We start from the raw sequence: 15759 nt of genomic DNA, 5'->3' as shown, positions 1-15759 counted from the left end.
TTGTGGCGCATGGGCTTAGTTGTTCCGCGGCATGTGGGATCTTCCCGGACCAGGGCTAGAACCCGTGTCCCCTGCATTGGCAGGAGGCTTCTTAACCATTGCACCACCATGGAAGTCCTGGGAGAGACGTCCTAATTGTACCTGGCTTTTGAATACTTATCATAATCTACACGGTAATTGTTTCACCCAGCTGACCTGCCTAGCATACGGTGTGTAATCACTGTAGGTCTTCTGTGATTGACCCGTTCTGCGCAACATCTACCTGGTTATGCGGTACCCAGAGTGATGGACGGAGTCTGTCCTGCCAAGTTTAAAATACACTCGGCACTAGTGGATGTGAACTTGACTCCTCTTGGCAATTGTGACTTCCTGTTTTCAAGATAAAAGATTTACAGGGATTTATTAGAAAAATTTCAGAAGGCTTCTGTGAGGCTATCACATACGGCTTAGAGAAAACAGATAATCCCCTTGCAAGTGAATTTGAACCATATGAATAGTTTCTCTTCATGTGCACATCAGCTTAAAAGAGGACTCCCAGATGATCTATAAAAGATCTATAAAAGCTGTTGAAAGTATGTATCACCAGAATTTTAAAGGAAGGAAAATTTGAAAGTACTTGAAAAAAATTGTGGTTGGCTTTCCTAAACTCAGAGATTTGAAGGATGGAGGGCTGTGTGTTGGGGGGTGACATTGTCACCTCACTCTGGTTTCCAGAGTCAGTGGCCTCTGCGCAGTCTGGGGGCAGTTGTCTCGGACAGTCTTGGGGGAGGGGCCTGGTCTGGTTCCTTAGCTACCTGCTGAGTATACTGTCTGATCCATTAAAAAAAAACGCATACATGCACGTGTACTGCCTACTGTGCAAGGCGTTATGCTCTCACTCGGAAGGGGGCCCGGCCAGCTCAGAACCCTTGTCCTACCTTCATTAGCAGAAGAGGTTGGGTGTTTGGTGGGATGGCTCGTGGGTAAGGGGATAGCATGAATGGAAGGGGCATAGGTGGACGAGAAGGGAACTTGGCCTCAGTGGCTGAATTCAGGTTGCCTCTTGGCACTTAGCCGTGTGGCCTTGGGTCTGTTACTTCACCTCTCGAACCTCAGTTTTCTCGTGGGGATTACGACATCGATCCTACTCACCTGGGAAATGTTGGAAGGACAATTAAAATGAGCCATGCAAGAGCTCGTGACAAACTGGGAGGTTGTGTAGAGGGTAGTCAGTGTGGTTGGTTGTACTATAGCCTCAGCCCTGTTCCCAGAGCTTGCTCGGCAGGCCTCGCCTCGTTCTCGAACCCTGGAGTGGAGGGTTAGACAGCAGGCTGGAGCCTGGGGGAAAGCCTGTACAGTCCGAGGGGGTGGCATGGCCGACGTTCAGTGGGCCTGGCGTGGGTCAGGACCTCAGGCAAAAGCCTGTGCTGTCTGGGACCGAGCTCCTTGTTCCTGGAAACACGCCTTTCTCCTCCTCAGGGACGCTGTCATTTGGGGGCATTCCAGTGGTCTTTTTCCTTATTACTGTTTGTTCAGAATTGTGCTATTGAGTGTCAGGGGCTGTCTGTCCTGGAGCCCAGCCCTACAACACTCCCCAAGGTCCCCCCGTAAAAGTGCGCTCTCCACGGACGCTGGTTCCACTAAAATGGGAGGCTGGAAGGGCCCCAGGACAGGGGCAGAGCCACAGAGCGGGGAATGCCATCTCTGGTCAGTAATTTATTTTTCAGCTGACTCCTGCGAGACCCATGCGTGTGTTTTCGGTAGCTTTGCCCATTTTGCTGGAGATCATCCCAGAAGTCCCACGCTGACGTGCTGCCTTCTGCAGCGGACGGGAGCGTGGTTGTGTCCCATGGGGCTTTAGCACAAGAGCCATGGAGGGCAGCCCTGAGGTCGGTCAAGTCGGTGACAGCACCATGGACGCCCACCATGTTTACTGCTGCCGCTGGGGAGATAGGCTGTGGTAGCCAGGTGGGTTGGGGGGACGCTGCCAGTCCCACTGGGAAAGCGAGCAGAGCAAATGGCCTGTGGCAGCCTGAACAGGAGTCATTTCTCACCCCCGCCTCACTGAGGTTCCCTCGAGGAGGTATGAGCTTTTCTTAAAAGTAAAGTAAACATCGTATGTTGTTGGCAGAGATCATTTTCACCTTATAGACTTCTTAAAAAACATAGCCCTGACCCCTTCCCAAAGCTGGACACTCTGGAACCGAACACCAGCTGCAGGGGGTTCACCTCGAAGAGGCTGTGGCATCACTCGTGAGAGGGGCTTCAGTTTTGTGGGTGGTGATAGTTTGTATCGGGGGCGCACGGAGTAAAACATGACTTAGAAGATGTAAAGAGAATGAAGCAAGGTTTTTTGCTTCCTTTAAAATTTCTTCTCTCGACCTCTATCCCCCTGCTTATGGCTCGTGTCAAGTTTATTTCATAACTTTACATAAATCTGAAAATCACACAAACTCCATCCCTGAAAAGTTAAACTCGGTTGCGTATTTTGTTCTGAGGAATGTCCTCCAAAAATGTGCTAACTTCAAAAACCAAACCAAAGCTTCATTGAGACTAAACATGCTCCTCCTTTTCCAGATTTTGCTTTCCATAAATGGTTTTTACAAGATATTTTCCCTCTTTGTGTTTAAAAAGCTATTCTTACCCTAGACCCACACAAAGTCTGTTCAGCAGGGACACATGCTGATGGAGAAAATCCATGCCCACAGTCACCCACAACACTTAACAAGATTTGCCAGCCTGTACCTTCCTAGAAACACTGGATGTCACGTTGTTAGGAGTATGTATCAAGAGATTCCCACTAGGAACTCGTAAGAGTAATCAACTCATAGGATTAATACAGGAACTCATTCGATCCATCAGTGCTGTGCCACTAATAACTTGGACTGTTGGTACGGAACACTTTGGGCAAATTATTTTCTTTTGAATTAGAGCGATAAGCGTATTTGTCATTTCCATAATTGCTTGGAGGTCCCTAATTTTTATAAAGGCTAGACCTTGCAATGGAGAGCCTACCCCTGAACTTGGAATAAAATTGAAATTGTAGTATAACCCCAGCGAAAGTGGTTACACTCACATCACCAGGGTGCAGGACAAAGTTCTGTATAGTTAGTTCATTGACTACATTATTGGATTAAAAACAAAAAAAAATCTCAGTAATCTCTACTTTGTGAACTGGGGAAAATATCTGTTGAACCATTATATGGTATTCTCTCAGTAGCCTTTAGGAACGGCGGTGCCCAGTGACTGATTAGATAGCTCCAGCTAATATATTCAAAAGGATATTCCTTTTGGTTCGATTCAAGACATTGGAGCCAGGTGTCTGGCTTTTCGGAATAACCATCTCCAATGGCTATTTACTGTGCTATTGAAACTCACTAACTCATGACATTTGTTTTTGTATTTTGTCTTAGTGTTGAAATGTTAGCTTAGGTGGGAATTTGCCAGTTTAATAAAATTAGTCAGGACTGATGGCGGGGTTGATATATGGAAACTCATTAGGTAACTGGATCCCCAGAAAGGGCTAGAATGTGGCCCCCTGTCAGAACCAGGCAGTGTAGTTGTCACATGGTCCACAGCCCTTGTTCCCAAGCTTATCAGCTCCAAATTGATGTAAAAACAAAACGTTGAACACTAAGTATTGGCCACTGGAATGCCTTGCCTTGAGAATGTTAACAGTGAGAGCTTCTTTTTTTTTTTTTTAAATTTGGTCGTGCTGAGTCTCACTTGCGGCATGCCTGTGGAATATAGTCCCCCGACCAGGGGTCAAACCCGGGCCCCCTGCATTGGGAGCACGGAGTCTTAACCACTGAGCCACCAGGGAAGTCCCTAGAGCGATTCTTGAGATTTTCAGTTTAGTAAGAAGAGTTCTCTAAATGGATTCATTTAGCAGGAAGGCAACAACAGACATGGGGAGTAGCAGCTGGGTTTGTCTGAAGGGGCAAGACTTGGACATGTAAGAGAAATTAAGATCAAGACCAGAGAGCGGTATTTAGTTCTTAGTGATTCGGCATAAAGACAAGGAGAGCCCATTTTTTTTTTTCAACTGCATAATGGAAAAGCTTCCAGGAGGACAGTTAAAAATAGCATGAAAGTGTTTTGCTATATTTCACGCTGACCTTTTGCTTTAATAGAAGATATATAGTTTTGGCTTTAAGGGGGCAAGAGGAAATAGATGAAAAGGAACATTGTAAAACATCCAAGATTTCTGGCTGGCAGTCTCACACACAGTATGTTTTCACTTTAAGTCCTTGAGATCTTTCCGTGTGCAGTGTGGGGAGGAACGTGGACACGGAGTGTCGATACCCTTGGGGGAAGGATGTTCTTACTAGAACTGGTAACCAAAAATGGATGTTTTAAGCCCAACTGCTAATTGTGGTGGTCAGTCTTTGGATACGCTTTCCATCCTTGATGGTGAGCTCCAGGGTTTGCTGTTTAATGGTCTCTGTGTCATGTCCTCTTTAAGAAAAGGACGTGCCCAACAAGCCCTTGCGGGTCCGAGTCCGCTCCTCCAACGACCAGCTGTCCGTGGCGTGGAAGGCGCCTCACCTGTCTGGAGCTAAGAGTCCACGCAGATCACGGGGCTTCCTTCTGGGCTATGGAGAAAGTGGCCGGAAGATGAATTATGTTCCACTGACGAGGGATGAGCGAACACACGAAATTAAAAAGCTAGGTGAGTTTCATGTTCATTGCTATTCGATGTTTTAATGATGTTGGCTGTCATTTCAAGATTTTGAAGCCTGTTCGTGACAGAACGTTGTATTTCAGTTGTAACGTTCATTTTCCAGGTATTACAGTTATTCAAAACCTCATTCTCCATTCTATCCTCTGTCCATGCCTCCATTCTTTCCACCTTCTGTTAGTGGTGGGACAAGGCTGCCCAACAAGTGCCCTTCAGCGGCTTCCTGACCCAGTTGCGCTGGGTCATTTTTCTGGATGTGATGGGTCGGGGCTGATGCTTTTCCATCTCGGCTCTGCTTTCCTTGTCTTGCTCTCTAAGCTGCATCTTAGATCCTGGGCTACTGGACCTTGCATCCCATCGAGATGAAATGTGGTGGCAGCTGATGGAGCCTGCGGACCAAGCCTGCCCTCCTTCCTCTTTGCAAACCCTCATCGGGTGAAGGAAGCATCAAAGCACAGGCCGTGGAGGCTGTGACCGGGAGAGGTTATGTGCTTGGTTGCTTGGTTCCAGGCCTGATCTCTGCTGGCCTTGCTCCTCGATAGGCCTGGACAGTGGACCCGGACCACGCTCCCAGGGGCGCAGCAACGATCCCTCATGCCTGGCGCTTCCTTGGGGGTGGAGACACTGCAACACTCATGCAACACTTCTGCCTTTCTCCCTTCCCTCATGCCCCCTTACCTACGTGATGAGTTTGGCAGGAGGCGCTGGGGGAGCGTGGCTCGGCCCCTCCCTATCGCCTCCTCTGGGGGAAGCCAGGCTACAGAGTACACATTCCGTTCTGCCCCTCTGTGCCCGAGTCGTGGAGGGCCCAGGGCTCCTGGGGCAGCAAGGTCTGTCTGACTCTGGGCTTTGGTGTTAGAACGTGCACCTGCCCTGTGTTCTCCAGCTTAGTTTGTATGAGCCATAGATATTGTGGCCTCCACTGTTTATTCTTATTCACTTTCTAATTAGATCAGTGCTCAGGCAAGGAAGAGGGTGTGACTTATTGGGCCTTCCCAAGACTCCAGTGGGAACGAGGGTCTCTTCACGACGCGGTCATCAGGCGTGGCTTGGCTCCCAGCCTACGCAGTGAGGGGCTAGAGACTGACCTGGGCAGATTTGAGCTGGTGGAGACACCGAGCGGAAGCCAGGCTGGACTCGCTCCCTGGAAGATTCTCGGAAGTTACCTTCACTGCTCTGCTCACACACCCACTGTTGGAAAAGTCTGTTGGGTGCTCATGGCACAGGGTCAGCCTGGCGTTCTGTGGGCTTTACGGGGTCTCCACGTGGTGGCACAGGCAGCGGTGAGCCAGGCATGGCATTGAAGCCTCAAAACAGACTCCAGACTTTTTCCAGCCCGAAGAGACTAGCTACCTGTCTGCTCCAAAGCCGCACGAAAACAAGAGGGATGGTGGGAGCGAATGGAGAAACCCGAGCTGTCCATGCTTCGTGAAGCCTGGTTTCAGTATTAGCAGTGAGACCCAGAGCTAGAGGCTCCACACCTGGAGCCACAGAATAATCTGGGGACTCTTCATTCATTCATTCATTCATTCCTGGGCCTACCCCTTGCCTTGAGTGGTTGTCCTGTGCAGGTTAAGTGGCTCTGTTTTGGTGATTCAGGCCAAATTCTACCCAGGATATCAGCAGATAAGTAGTCACTAGTTTTGCATTTCTGATACTGTAGAGAGAGCATTTTGTAACTGGAAAGTTTTCATTGTTCTGCATCTTTCATAGACACCACACATTAAAATGTCCTTTGGTGTCGACAGATTTTTCATCTGACTGGTTCTGTTAACTTTGTTTTCTCAGTAGTGAACCCCTGGCTCGCCTGAGTGTAGCAGAAGGATTTTTGTTTGTTTGTTTGTTTTGCTTCCTGAACGTGAGCAAATGTTGGACCTGAGGTCAGTGGTGGGCCCTGATCCTGGCCTGAACTGACAGCTCAGGACTCTGAGGCTTCCAATACAACCTGCTAGCTTAGGAATTTTCAACAAATAAAAAGCATTGGGGAAAAAAATAAAAAAAGCGTTGGACTTGCCATTGTGAGCGATCTAAGTGGTCACCTTGAGGAGGAGGTCTCACTGGACACTTGCTCTATCCTGGCCAGGAGGACGGAATGATGTGAATTCCTGTGGATGTCGGCGTGGCCTGCTATGTTAGGGGACGCCTGTCTCCTTATTTTATCCTGCATAGGATTTTAATTCCATTGATGACCGAGATGCCATTGAAAGTGTGGTACTGCAAGGAATGGCCAAATGTTAAGGAAACTTGGAGAAAAGTGGTGGGCCTGTGGTCCTTGGAGTCATTCATTAAACATGTCCTCCTGGGCATCTTCCATGTCAGGCACCATGCTGGGTACCAGCTCCCCGGCGGTCCCTCACAAGGGTCCCTCACAAGGGTACCCAGGGTGCTTAGTGCTCACTGTTGTGAAAGCAGCTGGAGAGGGAAAAGCAGGCACCGGAGGCAGGAAGCTCGGGGCCTTTTGCGGGGGGGGGAGGGAGGGCGCCAGTGTTGAATCCTGTAGTCAAAGGGGTCCCTGGGGGCATGGGAATACAGAGGGAGAGGAGGTAGCCAGCCCAGGTGAGGTGGGAGCCGGACAGTAACGAAGGATGAGCAGGTGAACGTTTGGAGTCCTTCAGAACGTTTCCACGGACCTTCAGAAGTAGTTTCTGCCACATTACGCCGAGGTTGGGAAGTGAGGGAAGATGGTGGCTCTGACAGGGGGGTTGGGGCTTGGGGTCCTGTGGTCCCTGGGCTGGTGAAGCTGCAGTCATTTTGGAGACTTTATTTCTACCCTTTATTCAATAATCAGGAGCACAGAAAGAAGTGTGCTTTTATACCACTGTGTTTTTATTATATTTCTATGAAAAAGAGATGGACTGGTGCATACCCAGCTGTCAGGTGCTTTCTCAGGCCCGGGGTCAGTGCCCGGTGAGCCCTGGGCCCTGCCCCTTCCTCACCTGCATGAGTAAGAGCCTGGGGTTTGGAGCCACACAGAGCTGGGTGTGAGACCAGTCCTGCATTTAGGCCATGACCTTGGGGTCAGTTCACCCCACTGAGCTGGTTCCTCATCTGTGAAAAGGAGACAATGAGAGTAGCTTCCTCGTGGGGCTTTGTTGGCACTAAATGAAGAATTGATGTGCAGTGCTTAACACGGCACAGAGACTAGACCCAGTACGTGTGAAACCATTGTTACAGTTTACTGCAGTGTAGACTGTTCCTTTGGGATCATCTCGGGCCAAGCTGACTTGGAGAGCACAGCACATCGAGAACATGGGCGTTCAGCAAGTCCGAGAACTTTAAGAGATGCATCGCAGATATGTTCAAGAGTCAATTGTGGGAAATTATTCTTTTCTTGGTGGTTCCTGATAAAGGATAAGCCACTGCTTTTGACATTTAGTTATTTATACATGTTCCTGGATTGTGAGGTTGAATGGCAGAGTTTTTTCTTTGTTGACATTTGGTGTACTTGCCAGTAGCAGCAAGAAATGAACAGACCTGAAAGGACTCCAATGTTGAGAAGTTTAGTTTGATGTTCTATGAATTCAAGCGTTACAAACTTGATTCTTCCCTTTTGTAAAACACATATTTCAAAATTCTCTGACAGAATAAGATGTGAAAGCCTCAGTCTAAATAATTTATTCATGTCACAGTATGAGTTTCACCTGCCCTATGTGTGTGTGTATTGACACACACACACACACACACACACACACACACACACACACACACACACACACACGGGAGGGAGCAGGTTGTCAAGTATTGCCCCTTCCCTTGAAATGTGATTAGACTTGAAGTTTACTTTACATAAACAGGGCTCTCAGTGTGAGTGTTTCTGAGCATGAGTCTCCTTTTATGTTTAACTTGACATGCTGTTTGTAAACATGACAGGTTTATTTTCCCACTGCCGTATGGAAGTTTGCAATTCCCGCAGGCAGGACACCAGTCTTAGAAGTTTCCTTTAGGGTCTTAGTGCCGCCTTGTTAATGTGCTGAGGTATTACCTGATGATATAACTATCCGTGTTAGAAGTATGTCAGGTTGCCTCATTTTTATTCTTGAATTGATCGAGGCTGCTACAGGAAACTAGGTCGATAGAACCTGGAGTTGGGCATTAGCAATTTTAGATTTAAGGAAGATTATGAGTCCTTTTAGGGGTGTGACCTTGGGCAAATCAATCCCTTTTTATGGCTTTATGTCCTTATTTGTAAACTGAGATGGTCAAATTGGAAGCTAGCCAAGGTTTCACTGGGGTCTCAGACTCCGTGATTCCATAGCACTTGAGAGTGGTAAGTTTTAGTTCACTATTGTAATTTGTTTCCAAATAAAGTTTTCAAGTTTCAGGTAAGTTGGACATTAGTGGCCCAATGCACAATTTGGGGGGTGGGGTGGAGGTGAACTAACTGAAAGAACAATCCAGAAATATAGGATGAGTTTACTCTTCCATTTGCCCTTAGCTAATCTTCAGAGACCCTGTTCTGAGGATTTTAGTTCGAAGGGCACAGCATCCCATCCGGGCTGCAAGCCTGGTGCACTGGCTCTTCTTGTCTCTCTCCCTTCTTTTTTTTTTAAACATCTTTATTGGGGTATAATTGCTTTACAATGGTGTGTTAGTTTCTGCCCCATAACAAAGTGAATCAGTTATAACTCCCTTCTTTTTGATGACAAATAAAAACAGAGTCATTCCCTCCTCTATATTTGGAGGTAAAAAAAATTTAGGGAATTGTGTGGGTAAATATTCCGTTCATTTCTTTTTTAAACATTGTTCATCTTTCTTTGATGCTAATGAGCTAGAAACCCATTTTTCAGGAATTATAGGTAAAAATCCCTTCCACATTTCCTGACATAAATCGTGTTCTTTTTGAGTTTAGTTCCTACAGTTCTTGGTCTCACCTGTAGTTTTCCTGAATAAGTAGGAATGCCCAAGAGAGATGAGAAGGTAAGGGGAGAGGAACACAGACGAGCAGGGGTGTGCTTTCCAGAAAACCAGCTGCAGAACCTCATCTCTTGCTTGTTGGTCCACAGCCTCCGAGTCAGTGTACGTGGTCTCACTGCAGTCCCTGAACTCCCGGGGGCAGAGTCCGCCCGTGTACAGGGCTGCACTAACAAAGCGGAAGATTTCAGGTATGTCTCCAAGGACGCGTCTGGTCAAGCCATGGTCTAGGGCTTGTTTGTTTCTGAATGATGCCGGCTGAGCGACAATGCACATGGATTTTGTTGAGTATAAAAGGAAACAGCAGGGCAGACTTGGTCACATTTTGGGAGCATGTGTGTTTCTTTTCTACTCAGAGGCTAGAGTGTTCTTGTGATGAAATCTATCTCTGTGTCCATCTGAATGGCCTCAGATCTGTCATGATAGGAGTGCCGAGCATTTACTCCATTTAACAGGCAGTCTGATCCATGCATAAGCTGCCCTTGGTGAGAGACTGGGAACAAAGGGAGAGGAGGACGAGTAGGTGTGGAGGGGGCAGCGTGCAAGAGACGCACTCAAACTTTATTTCAGCTAAAATTGCCTAAAGGTAGCATTGGGAAGAGTGAGAAAAATTGTAATGGCGTCTTGCTGGTAGCCTGATCCTTGGTTACTTAACTAAGGGATACTTTTTTCCACATCCATTCAACAGATATTTTTTATATCAATCATATAGTAACAAATTAAATATACCTTTTCTGATTCACGTGCCTTAATTTAAAGAGGGAACCTACAGCGTAATGATTTTCATGAATTCACAATTTATTTGAATTATATAATATAGCATATATCTATATATTATACTTTTATACTGATAATTATTAGAATGGTACGTTGTATAAGAAAAATCCCACATGTATGTTGTTTCACTTTTTAAATTCTTTAATTGCTGCTCTAGAAGAAGTCCCTGTATCACTTTTCTAACAGGCTCCGCATTTCCACCTTCCCCTACTTGTAGTGAAAGCCACATCCTTTTGAAACATGATCCCTGAAAGATGAAAAGAAAAACACAAAACAGACAAAAAACCCAAAAAATTCCAAGAGACTAAAAGCAAAACTGAAGACATCTTGTGAGTCTCGGTGTTACAGATTGAACAAAAACTATAAACTTTGTGACGTTACTGTATTCCATTGGAAACTGGCAAACTGAATTCTCTTTTCTGTCTGAATATTACTTCTGGTCTGCCTTGGAATCACAGATTCTAAATTGTGAGGACCTTGGACTCAATGCGACTTGTGCAATCGTTGAGCTAGAATTTTTATTTCATGCCATGATTGCCCAGGAAATGCTCTGAATTGACCCTTTCTTCCCCTAAACTTTTGCCTCCTGTAAAAATTGCATTATTTCCCAGAAACTCACGGTGTATACTGAGAAAACGCTGAGTGATTTGGAGTATCTGTGACCAAGGGCAAAGCACCTCTTTTTGTGCTACTGTTCTTATGTCGATTGGGTTAGGCAGCTTAGAATGTGTTTAAGAAGAGGAAGAGTGGGGATTTTGGGTTTTCTGCATTGACCAGTCAAATAATTGCTTGACTTTCTATTCATTTCATTTTATCTACCTCAAGCATAAGCAATTAAAAAAATAAACTCTGGGGACCAGAGGGACTCAGGGCAGAGCCTACTGTTGGGGACAGCCTTTCCATGTGCACAACTGTCATTGCAGAAGAGGATGAACTGGATGTACCTGAAGACATCAATGTCCGGGTAATATCGTCCCAATCTGTGCTGGTAGCCTGGGTGGATCCTGTTTTGGAAAAACAGAAGAAAGTTGTTACATCAAGGTACCTTTCCTTCTTTCTTTGTCTTTATTTTCTATATGAGAGACATGGTTTTTTCCGGCCCTGAAGAGACGTGTATTTATTTGAACGATTGTATTTTTGGACGTATGTGAACGCTGACCTTTTTGTAGCTGACGGGTAGACTGCTGTATGACAGTCTAGCTAATCTCGAGTGTGGTACACATTGCCCACAAATCAGATTTGTGTAAGACACACAGTAGGACCTCACCTCTCATCTGTTCAAAGTCTTAACTTGTGTTTGGAATTTTCCTAGACTCTGTTTCTTTCTTTGCCCCCAGCTGTGTTTTGCTTCGTCTCATGAATGTTCCGTTCACGCACAGGGGATGTGGGTCCATCTTGGGAAGAGTCTTACCATCTTCCCGTTATCCGGGAAGAGTGGCAGCAGGAAGGGTCCTATGTAGAGTGGTGGACGTTTGCCTGATGCCTTGCACACAGTGGTTCTTCTTTAGACACTGCACTGCTTCCTGTCCAGCTCCTCTGTGTGTAACAAAGTGCACGTATTTTGTCCTAAGCCATGATCTTATGCTATTCTGGTTTTTACATTCATTTGCAATAGCGATGGAGGAAAAACCATAAGGTTAGAACAATTTTTGTGCTAAAAAGGCCACTGGTGAATGCCATTTCTAGTTAGTGGTAGATTAATAGAGTCACAAAAATTTTGTGTGTTAAATGACTAAGTAGTATACATAGCCAAGAGAAAGCCAAAGATTTGGTGGTCTAGTCACTATGTATTAATTTTTGAACCTATTTGCAACCAGGAAAAGTGATTATACTTTAGAAGATGAATGGAATATAATGCTGAGTGTGTGTGTGTGTGTGTGTGTGTGTGTGTGTGTATGATACATATTATATATAGAGCTAGTATACATTAGATCTATATTAGATATATTATTGGTACTAGATAGAGCTTCTACTGTCTGCTAGTAAAAAAAGACATCTGCTTCTTGTCAAAGACCTCAGAAAATGCATAGTGATTCTCTCCCAAGCCATAGGGCCTCCCCCAACATGAAGTATTCCTGATTACCACTGGACTTTGATTTCCAACATCTTGATGAAAACAAGAGGGCTTGAGTTTTCTTAGCAGAACTTTTATTGCGAATTGCTGTGCTGTGTCTGCAACTGAAGTCTTATCCTAACTAATTAAATATCGTAATGAATAGCACACTTTTAATGCATCAAATGCTTTCTACTGTAAAGTGGCCACAAAGAAAACTTCTTGGAGAAGCAGTCCAGTAAATGGCATTTGCAACTGTTAAATGTCAAGTGTTGAGGATGTCTTAGGTCGGGGCTTGCCCAGTATGACCATGTTGGGTCACACCGTACTTCTCTGCCTGGTAATCACACAGCAGAGTTCCTTTCATAAGCGCCTCTCTCCTGCTCTGTTACACATTTTTGTTCCATCTCATGGTAATAAGTCTACTCAAAACCACATGGTGCCTTTCCTTATAGAAAACATGCCTGCTTTGGCATGAAACGAGTCTTCTTGTCTTTCTTTTCTGGAGAGCCAAGGTACTTCGGGCCGGTTCTGGTTCTTAATATCGCCTCTTCCACACAACATACGCGCGCGCGCACACACACACACACACACACACACACCCCTAATAAGGCCCTTGCCTCAGAAAAACAGTCTCCCTTCTATCCCTTCCTTTTAATCGCTGCTTGACCTTTTGAGCAATAAGACATTTTGGTGTTGAAAAGACAATAAGGTCCATCTCCTCTGGGCTATTTTAGACACATCTCCCTGGAACTTAAGTAGATCCTTTGAGCCAATAACAAAGTCAAAAGTTTAGAATTTTCTCCTCTTTGATTTCTCTACTTACCTCCAAAAGTCATCACTTGTGGGGAGGGGAAAACGGCAAGGAATCCGGTGTTCAGGTGCGGAGAATTGGTCAGAGGGCTGTGCTGTTGCCTTGCCTTTTCTTACAGACAGTACACTGTGCGCTACCGAGAAAAGGGGGAGTCCGCCAGGTGGGATTACAAGCAGGTCTCCAACAGACGAGTGCTGATAGAGAACCTGATTCCAGACACCATGTATGAATTTGCAGTCCGCATCTCACAGGGTGAACGAGATGGCAAATGGAGTACATCTGTCTTCCAGAGAACACCAGAATCTGGTCTGTATTCAAAATGGCCTTTGGACTTTCAACTTGGGAATTGCCACTAAAAGAAGATTTAAAGACAGCTTAAGAAGCCAGTAGTGATAAAGGCCAGCAGTGGCATTTTTCAAAGTAACATTAACCCTAAATTTTGGAAGCGTTTCTATGTATGAACACAAAGACGCTTCCCTGGGCCCATGTTGTGTCCTTCACTGGCTATTTTCATGAGCGTGTTATTCTGACATGTGGAGCACATTAAAACCACGTGGAGCCTTCATAAATCCCCACTGTATGTGTGAATGCCCCTGGACAACACATGGCTCTAGAATAGAGGAGAGACTCTTCTTTTTTAAGGCTGAGGTCGTGTTTGCTTTTGGGGGAGAAATTTGTTCTATATTTAAGACTACAATTATTTTCTTTTAAACTGTGTCTTTAGAAACCTTATTCAAGGGCTTCCCTGGTGGCGCAGTGGTTGGGAGTCCGCCTGCCGATGCAGGGGACGCAGGTTCGTGCCCCGGTCCGGGAAGATCCCGCATGCCGCGGAGCAGCTGGGCCCGTGAGCCATGGCCGCTGAGCCTGCGCGTCCGGAGCCTGTGCTCCGCGGCGGGAGACGCCACAGCAGTGAGAGGCCCGCGTACCACAAAAAAAAAAAAAAAAAAAAAAGAAACCTTATTCAAAAGAAGTTGAAACTGGATTTTCATCTTCTTTGTATATTTCGATATTCAGCAACGAGGGAAATTCTGAATTCCTAAAAGCATTTCCCTTGTGTATGTCTAACCGTACTATATGAGTTGGTAAAACTGATATAAATCACGCAAAGAGCAAGTGGAGAATTTTCTCTCGTGTGTAATAAAAGTTAACACAGTAGCTCTGCAATAAAAAAATGTGTATGTAGGGACCACATGTCATTTACTTTTAGAATACCCATAAGGGCACTTTTAAACCTTGGATCCTTGTCCTTTTGTAGCTCCTACCACAGCTCCTGAAAATTTAACCGTCTGGCCAGTCAATGGCAAACCTACGGCTGTCACGGTAGCTTGGGATGCACTGCCTGAGACCGAGGGGAAAGTGAAAGGTAGGAACCTCATTACTTAAAGTATAAGAAGCACGTGGGCGTGAAATACCCCAAAGAGAGCTGTGTACATTGACTCTGATAAAAACTGGCTCTAATCGCAGGCTTAGTGACTGCACAAGCAACACGGAAGCAACGTACCTATAAGGGGTGCTGACGCAATGGACAAGGATATTTCATGAGGGGTTTTCATTGTCAGTAAGACCCAGGTCATCATGAAGATGACTTTTCATCTTCCCTCTATGCAGGGATTTTGATGCTATTATCAAGAGGGCTGTTTTTAATTGTATGGATGTGACATCACAACCTTTAACCAAACAAAAGGACACCCTGTTTTTCACGCTGTGGGCCTTTTCTTGGTGCCAGTAAGATCATGGCAGGTAGGAGTGAGCAGAAATCCCATGGGACCATAAATGTCTCGAACGGGACTATAAATATTTAATGGGCTTGAAAATCAAGTAATAAAATAAAATGTTAAATAGACTTTTTCCCTGTTTGTCAGCATTTTGAACAACTGATTTTGGGTGGGGGGCTGGTTGAGGAAAATATGACCTTAAAATAGAAAAAAATACTGTAGATTTAAAAAAATGAAAATAGCATAGAATATCCACAACTAGTTAAATTTTTAAAATGGTCTGTTGAGAACATTCAATAGAAGCGCAGATAATTTCTTTTTACTGTAAAAACATTCAAGAACCTTCTGGAAGTCTATCTGGAAACACTTAAAAGGGTGGTGTTGAGGGTTCCCCTGATATCACCTATACAAACGTACTCTAAGGCTACTTTTTATTGTTGCTTGATTTTGGAAGAAAACTATAATATGGAAAGTTTGTGTAAGCTTAAGAAAATTCAGAAAATTATCACTGATCTTCTTTGAGAATTTCTTAATTGAAGAAATTGGGTGGTTCTGTTTTATAGTCAACTGTAAGTTATCTTTTCTGACCTATAAGGATATCTTTTCACTGAACGGTAGAAATTACGGAAGGTAGAGGTAGGACAGTATTTTCTAAACTTAATGCTTTCTCACTTGCCACGTTTTGAAAGAATATATTGTACTATTCTTGTTCATTTTTTCAGTGGAATAAATCAGAAACAAATGAAGAGAAAAAATAGTTAGGATACCCCCTTTTAATCGTTCTTTTTATGACAGTTTGAACATTGGCCTCTGTATCATTATTGTGATG

General features: G+C 45.0%; 1 protein-coding gene across 6 annotated transcripts in view; it reads left to right on the top strand.

The window, feature by feature from the left end:
• FNDC1 (fibronectin type III domain containing 1) overlaps positions 1–15759 on the top strand; it is a 98779-nt gene that overhangs the window by 41390 nt on the left and 41630 nt on the right. For all 6 annotated transcript variants that reach the window (XR_004352530.1, XM_032651185.1, XM_032651187.1 and 3 more), the window contains 5 exons: positions 4445–4651; positions 9664–9762; positions 11272–11389; positions 13334–13521; positions 14471–14578. Coding sequence is in view for 5 of the 6 variants with exons in the window: in XM_032651185.1 (XP_032507076.1) it covers positions 4445–4651; positions 9664–9762; positions 11272–11389; positions 13334–13521; positions 14471–14578 (720 nt within the window). In the remaining variant the exon portion in view is untranslated. The remainder of the gene's footprint in view (positions 1–4444; positions 4652–9663; positions 9763–11271; positions 11390–13333; positions 13522–14470; positions 14579–15759) is intronic.

Source organism: Phocoena sinus, chromosome 12 (genome assembly GCF_008692025.1).
Source record: "Phocoena sinus isolate mPhoSin1 chromosome 12, mPhoSin1.pri, whole genome shotgun sequence".
Taxonomy (NCBI): Eukaryota; Metazoa; Chordata; class Mammalia; order Artiodactyla; family Phocoenidae; genus Phocoena; species Phocoena sinus.
Note: the sequence above shows the minus strand (reverse complement) of the source record. Positions and strands in the feature narration are given on the sequence as shown.